Source organism: Agelaius tricolor, unplaced genomic scaffold, assembly GCF_023055355.1.
Source record: "Agelaius tricolor isolate 1412-34295 unplaced genomic scaffold, bAgeTri1.0.p SCAF_2, whole genome shotgun sequence".
NCBI classification, from domain to species: domain Eukaryota; kingdom Metazoa; phylum Chordata; class Aves; order Passeriformes; family Icteridae; genus Agelaius; species Agelaius tricolor.
Genome location: NW_027269262.1, coordinates 30,533,902 through 30,541,939, shown reverse-complemented (window position 1 = coordinate 30,541,939; position 8,038 = coordinate 30,533,902). Strand labels below are relative to the sequence as shown.

At 42.2% G+C, this 8,038-nt stretch overlaps 1 protein-coding gene across 1 annotated transcript in view; it reads left to right on the top strand.

Annotated features, from left to right (window-relative positions):
* The first annotated feature begins 374 nt into the window (after window positions 1–374).
* MOCOS (molybdenum cofactor sulfurase) overlaps window positions 375–8,038 on the top strand; it is a 211,179-nt gene continuing 203,515 nt past the window's right edge. Inside the window, exon 1 of the mRNA XM_071455205.1 lies at window positions 375–593. Coding sequence (XP_071311306.1) covers window positions 458–593 — 136 coding nt within the window. The 5' untranslated portion in view covers window positions 375–457. The remainder of the gene's footprint in view (window positions 594–8,038) is intronic.

Sequence of the window (8,038 nt, the reverse complement as noted above, 5' to 3'; positions counted from 1 at the left end):
CATCTATGGCCAAATGAGCCAGCTCGACGTGATGCAGGAGTACTGTACACCAAGTGCAAGGTGTGAGAAAGCGGCCTCTGCTATTAGCAGCAATGGAAGAGGCATCGAGGGAAATCTGACCTTGAACTGGAAAATTTTAGGGGAGAGAGATTTCCATGAAATATTTTAAACAGGTTGCCTCAACAGGAGAGCACGCTTTTATTGCTGCCACCTCTAAACCGATCTGCCAGCGCTTCGGGAAACTTCTTCCTTACGGGAAACTCCTCCCTGTGCCTGCCCCAGTGCCCGGTTCAGCGGCGGCCGGACCGGCCCTGGCTCATGTGGGGCAGGCGGGGCGGGAGGCGGGCGGAGCGGAGCAGACCGGCCGGGCCGTGCCGAGCCGAGCGGGCCCAGAGCGCAGCGCCCGCGGAGGCTGCGCTGGGGCGGGAGCCGCGCTGCTCGCCGCGCCGGGCCCTGCATGCCGGGAGCCATGGCCGGGGAGCCGCTCTCCTTCCGCGCCTTCCTCGACGGCCGCCCCGCAGGCTGCGAGTACGGCTACGGGCACGGGGACGGGCTCCGGGCGCTGCGGGACCGCGAGTTCCCCCGGCTGCGAGGTACTGCGGCCGGGCGGGCGGGCTTGGGGCGGGCCGGGGGCGGGGAGGCCCGGGCGGGAGGGAGCGCTCTGGTACGAGGGAGCGGCGGCAGGGGCGGGGACGCTGTCTGCAAGTGCTGGGCTCAGCTCGCTGCGGTGGTTTCTGCGGCACGGGGAGGAGACAAGAGGCAGCTCTCGCTCTCCTCCTTCACCTCCCTATCGTCCCTGCCCTCCTCCCTCCGGCACAAAGGCCTCAAAGGTGCCGTGGATTCAGTAACAGGATTTCGATATGAAGAGCGGGGTTGGGAGGTGAAGGAGAGACATTATAATAGTACATCAACCCATTTCTAGTCACAGCTTATAGTTAGACAGGTGTTTGTGAACTACTTTTACTCTTATAGGTTACTATCCCCCCAGCATTAAACATCCTTGTGCATACTACTTCAAAGATAATCGTGATGGTTATATGATTATATGACAGTAATTTGTCTGGTTTTAAGAAGTATCAATGCTTATTGTGATGGTGTTCGCAGGGGTCTTAGGATGAGGGAAGAGATGAGAATGTTGACTCCATGTTTCAGAAGGCTTGATTAATTCTTTTATGATATATTTTATATTAAAACTATACTAAAAGAATAGAAGGAAGGATTTCATCAGAAGGCTAGCTAAGAATAGAAAAAGAAATGATAACAAAGGCTTGTGACTGACCGAGACAGTCTGGACAGCTGGACTGTGACTGGTCATTAATTAGAAACAACCACATGATCCACCTGTTGCATTCCACAGCAGCAGGTAATTATTGTTTACATTTTGTTCCTGAGGCCTCTCAGTTTCTCAGGAGAAAAAATCCTAAGGAAAGGATTTTTCATAAAACATGTCTGTGACAGTTTATGGTATTGGCACTTCAAAAATCTTACGACAAAAAGCCCCAGGTAGAGAGTGGAGTAACTAGCATCAGTTTGGATGCCCTATAATTGTTATTTAGGCCACTCTTTCTCTTGACAGGTTTGCGTTGCTGTTCTTTTTATTTTTGTAATTTCACTGAATTTTGGTGATTGGATCCAGGAGTGGGCTTTCTCATGCACAGGTGTTTAGATTGAATGGAGGTATACTTGGCTTCTAGAGGAATGTGAAAAAAACTTCAGCAGCACTTTAAAGAACTTGAAGATTTAGTAAGTTAGTGTCACAGTGTATTATTAGATGTAGTAGTTACATCAGTGAAAGTTTGAACACCAGAAGTTGCTTCTCCAAAATTTAGGTGTAAATTCTGAAAAGTGGCTATTTTGTTATTGAAATATTGTTTAGGCCTTTAAGCAGATGAGTTTTTAAAACTCCCGAGAATCAGGCTCATTTCTCAGAGGCTCCCCAGTTTTGAAATAAAGTGTATCTGTTAATGAATAATGTCTGGTGGGTTAGTCTGGTTCCCAAAGGGAGGTTACTGCAAAGGCAGAGCATTAGGAATTTTTCTCCATTTGAAAATGGTTTTGCTAATGTAGTCTTCTGAGTTGTGCAGCCTGCTGAAATAAGATGTAGATAACTTAGTATATTTCGAGAAAGAGATGAACAAATACAGGGTATAAAATAGAATCTTCAGTTATGTTACCTAATTGAAACTACATAATCATGTGATCACCTACGGTAAGGTGACCTAGGTTGCAAATTCCTTCTGATTTCCCCCTTGGAATTTTAACATGTTATCCAATCAATGAATTGTCATCCATTCATCTTGCAAGCTTGTCACCTCTGTGAGGAAACTCCGTGTCTGTGAGGAAATGTAACTGATTGCTGTGCATGCATGTGGTGTCCTGTCTGGGACTTCTTGGATGAAAAACAGTGACACATTTCTGGTCAGGAACTGGTGCCTTCAAATGATCCCAGCAGTGCCAAATGAAAGGTGCCCAGGGACAGATTCCTAGGCTAAGTGTCCCCTGCCTAAGACATCTCTTGGTCTCAAAGCTGACTAATTGGACTAGTCCAAGACAGACTCCAGGAACTCACGGACAGCAGAGCAGTGTGGACAAGAAGCATGCTGCTTTTATTTATTTATTGGCCTCCTTTTATTTAGCTGTGTATCCCCACTTGCCAGAGGTCTCAACACACTGATGTTGATGTAATGAAAAGTCTTCTAAAGCCCTCAATTTTGTTGTCTTGCAGAAACAAGGCAAAGGGTGACTAATGTACAGGTTGGTGGCAGCAATAGTAAATAAAGGAATCTTCTCTAAGTGACTTAAAAAAATTAGCATTTAGCTGCTCAGCATTTTCAGTGGCCTACCTAAACATGCAGGTTGCAGGATGAGGTAGAAGTTTTACATCTCTGGTGGCCTTGGATCAACTCTTTGGGTAAGTCCTGACTGTACAAAAAGTGATTCACTTTATGAACTTCAACACTTCATGGTGTTGGTCTCTGCTCTGTGTCTCCCTACTGCACAAAGCTGCTGTAGTTTTGTCCTTCTAGTAAAGAGCAATCTTAACTAGTTCCACTGGGAAAAAGAGAACATGTGCTATTTTAGGGAGTTAACAGGAATCATAGAATGGTTTGAGTTGAAAGGGACCTTAAAGATCATCTAGTTCCAACCCCCTGCCATGGACAGGGATACCTTCCACTCGACCAGGTCACTCAAAGCCCCACCCACGCTGGCCCTGAACATCTCCAGGGATGGGGAGTCCACATCTCCAGGCAACCTGTTTCAGTCCCTCACTCCCCTTATAGTAAAGAATTTCTTCCAAACAGCTAATCTAAACCTTCTCTCTTCCAGTTTGAATCCATTCCTCCTTGTTCTGTGAGTACATGCCTTTGTCCTAACAGTACATGCCCTCTCCACCCCTCCTGTAATGCTCCTTTAGGTACTGGAAGAGGCTACAAGGTCTCCTGGGGCCTTCTCCAGGCTGAACAGCCTCACTCTCTCAGCCTGTGCCCTGTTTATTTGGTGCATGCCTTAAAGATCTTTTGTTCATTAAAACTGGTTAAAAATCCAGATTTTGCTGCTCACATTTTGTATGAACAGAAGTTTTTGAGTCCCCTTCTAGATACCCATGAATTAAGCCTAATGTTTGATTTAAGAATTGTCTTTTTTTATGAGCCTCATGTGGTAATAATTATTGCATATCAATGTATTCACTTTTTCCTGATTACTAATATTTTGTGGCATCCACTAATGACATACTGTGCAAATGCTGTTCTCTAGGGAAGGCAGAAATCTTTTCTGTGTTACAGACCATTTCTTACATGGTGCTGGTACTTGTGTTGTAGCTTTAGTATGAATAGCTGCACAGGTGCCTGTTGAGCAGAAGATGCAACAGATGTCTGGAGGGAGCACCAGCTTAGCTACCAGGCATACTGTGAAGCCAGCATTTCTCAAAGGTGGTCCACCTGTGGTTGTATCAAGTCTTGGGGAGTTTCACTCTTAGCTCCATCAGAAGGAAAGTAAGGCTCATACTCAGTGTGTTGGGGATTTCCCCTTCAGGTTTTGTGAAGAGATAAAAAGAACTACTTTACTTCCTTAAATCAGCAGGGGTCTGTCTGTTTTGGCACAGAAGACTTACATTTTCCCTTTTAAGCCAAAGTTTATCTTCGCTTCTGTAATTCAAAGGCTGTTAGCTGATGACTAGAGCAGCCCTTTCTAAAAATATATGTGGAGTCTGTGAAACAGATCGCTGTTTCACAGGCAGCAGTGTATGTGCAATATGTGACCTTGACTTTAATCTTGTGAGCAGTATACCCTTATCTGCAGTGTAGGATTTTAAATTGTGCTTTAGAAAAGGATAAAGAAATCAGCAGGAGTTTATAGGTTCTGTTGTTAAGTAATGGGGATGAATATGCTTCTGTGATGTTTATCATAGCAAGGAAAATACCAGCTTCAGTTTGTATCATGGTTTTAAAAAAGAAAAAGCTGACATGTGATTTGGACACAGCATTTAATCACAAGATACCTTTCCATTTTAAGTTATGTGCCAGTATTCTTGTCCAATATAGCTGTGGTAGTTCAGTGGGAGCTTTCCAAGAGCACTAAGCAGTGGATATCCATCCTCCAAATAAAAAACAGGATGTAATAGGAATCAGGTATTATTTAAGGGCTACTGGCTATTTAAAGATAGTCTTTAGGTGAGCTTGAGATGGACTGTCCCATTTAATGTCAAATTGGCCACTGCCCTGTACTTCAACATCATTCCTTACCTTAGTAGTATGAACATTTGTGATATGTATGATTACATACAACTGACAATAATAATGAAATTTGTCTGTTAAACAAAAAGGAAAGGCAGACTGAGCTTTGAGTAACAGAATTGGCCTTTGTTTCTTTGAGACTCAAATAATGTCCCATGAACTGATCACCTATATGAAGGCTTATTGTACTATTCAGTTAAGGAATAGCTGGGTTTGGGATCTGACCTTACACAAAAATAAGTCTTTTTTACTCATATTGCTGGTACTTATTTGTGTGGTGACTTTTCCTCTTGAGTACAAGAATGTGAAAAGCAGATCTCTGTGTGCTGCAGTTAAGTCCTCAGCAGCTTGGTTAGCAAAGTTCATCTCTGTCCTCTGAGAACAGAAAAGTCTGTTTTGTCACCTTTAGGGTAATCTAGGGTTTTTTTTGGGTGAACTTGAGAAGTAAGAAATACATTCTGGTGTGTCAACTCAGAGTAGTTTTGTTGATAGGTAGCTGATGCTCACACTTTATGAAACTTGTGAAGATGAGTGGACTGTGAGCCTCAAGAGTCGTGCTCACTTTTTGATTGCAAATGTAGGCTTGCCTTGTCAACCACAAATTCTACCAGTCTTGTGCCTGAGGCTTTTTCTTTATTTTGGACAAAAAAAAAGAACATCTTTTGCATCCTAAAAATCCTAAAATGACTTCTTTTGGGGGGGTTGGTTTGCTTGTTTGTTTTGCTTTTTGTAAGACCATTCGGTTCAATCTGGTAGCTATCTTCTACATGTGTATGTGTTACTCTGCTGATTTCTTAACTATTAATAATTTTTATCTGTGGATGAATCTTTTCCTTTTAATCTCAGTTTTTTCTTATTCTTGAAGACTAAGTGACTGAGTTTTCAGCAAACCTTTGAGTTCTTTGAGCAGTTTTGGGCTTTGACCAAGGAGGCAAATTTGATCTTATTCTGTAAAAACCAGTTTGATAGTGAGGGATAAGTTTATTCTAATTAATTTTTGTTTGAAGACTATCATAAACCAGAAACAAGGCATGTGCCATTTTATGGTCAGGTGCAGGGCTTACTGTGAGTTCCCTGAAGCACACCCACCCATTGCTGGCCAGAGTTGAGACAGCATCTCCAGAAAGGACAAACTATTTCTCCCACATACAGATACTGGCATATGTTAGTGTTAATCCAGTGCTTGCCTCTCCCACACAAAGGCAGCAAAAGCAATATGTAGGGAAGGATGAGGCTGCTTTTTGTTGTGTCAGTGGAAGATCCTGTGTAGCCTAGAAGAGATGATAGTTGTGCTGGAGAAAAAGTCTGAATTTCCTTATCTCTAGCTCATCCTGAACAGAGAGAAAATCTTCTAAACCTTTCCATTTGATGTTTAAAGCTAAGAGCTCCTCTTTCTACCACTGTTGAGCCCTTTCACTCTCCTCAGTGGCTGTGAGATCTCTGGTAACCTGCTCTTGTTCTCTGTAGCCTCTCCACCAGAATATGATTTGATTTTGTGAAGTGCCTATTTGTTTTTATTTGGAAGGGAAAAGAAAGCAAAAAAATTATCAAAGGGAGCTGCTGTTGGACAGTCTGAATTGCTAGAAGGCATCTGGGAAGATACGTTCAGTGGGTGGAGAAGGTATTGTGAAGAGAAGCTGTAGTATGGGAAGTGTAACTGTACAACTAATGACAATTTTTTTGTAAAAATAAAAATATATATGCTCATGTAAAGCCTTAACGCTTCCTGGTGATTTCAGGTCAGCAGCAGTTATCTATATAAGCTCTTATCTACAGAACTGCTATCAAAGAAGAAACGTGTTGACCATAAAGCGTGTTTATTCCCAAATGCTGTAACGATAGCTGTGTGTTAGTTTCAGATGTTTTCCTCTGCCTACACAGAAGTAACAAGGTGTGTTAAGGAATTCCTTACGTTGCATTTCAGGGTTCATAACATGGTCTACTCTGTGCAGGACTGATCTTTCAGTTGCTGTTAATGATGGACATAGCTCTAAATGAAGAGTAGTCAATGATATTGTCATTGTAATATTTCAGCACGAAAAACAGTTTTAATTACTTTGAAGTTTAGTCAGTGGAAAAAAAAAGAAATGTGGAGCAGGAAAGCAAAGTCCCAAACTCTATAAACTTGATACAGGTGACATGAACTCCAAATATTCAGTGGTATTTTAGAAATAAATAGTTAATTGGTTGAGACTAGATTCTTTACAAGAATGAATAATTATATATAGACATGAGATTTTTTTTAAGTCAATATGTAGATGTTAAAAAATATTAGATTTGGGAAGATAATTTATGGAACTCCATAGATGCTGCAGGGTATCAGCTACCCATTTTCTAAAAAGTTGCACTTTTAATTAAAAGATACATTATCTTCTAAATTAATGCCTGTACAAGATGTATATTAGTATTTGAAAGTATTGAAACAGGCAGACGTTCTACTTAGAAGAGCACAAGATACTTTTTATCTCTTACTTAAAAATTGGAAAATACTAGTGTCTTTTTCCTACAAAATACTACGTCAGTGGTGCTTTCTGCTGTAGGCACACAATTTGTGGTGATTGGGAGTGGGGCTGCGGTGGAGCCTCATCCCCACTGGGCTACAGCTGTGCAGGACAGGTGAGCAGCATTGAAGGTAATGGGACAGGGAGTGCTGAGGTGTGCTGACCAATCACCAAAGGGCACAGAGGGCACACAGGTGTAAGGCATGTAAGATGAAGGGTATAAAAGGTTGGATTGAAGAGCAATAAAGGGCTGCAGATGCTTGAAGTCTTCTTTGGTGTTGGTTGTGCCTCTCCTGTTTGTACCGGCACCTTTCTTCCTTCTGTTGCCTTTGCATCCTCTTAAATTCTTCTGTTTGTCCTCTTGGGTTCTTATGATGTTGCTATATGTGAGATGTGTATTGATTTCTTCCCAACCCATTTCTATATGTTTCCATGTGATCATGGATTTTTTTTTTCAGCGTTAAATATAAGATTATTAATTAAAGAGTGTGTTTATGTATCCTTCCAGCAGAAGTGATCTGCTTCTGGCATTCCTGCACTTATACTGGAATTTCTTCTTCCAAATCAGAACCTGGAATCTGATGCCCTTGAAATTTCCATTAGATGTTAGGGTAGGAATTCCCATTTCTGCACTGCTTGTTAGAATTCAGGGGTGTTCCCTGTGTAAGGACAAACAGACAAATGGAGAGGTGAGAGGTCAGCTTTTGTTGATCGGCTTGATTCATTGTATGCCTGGTATCAGAGAGATGCTGCAGAGGCATTCCTTGGATGTGAAGACACTGTCATTGAACTTAGGAAAGC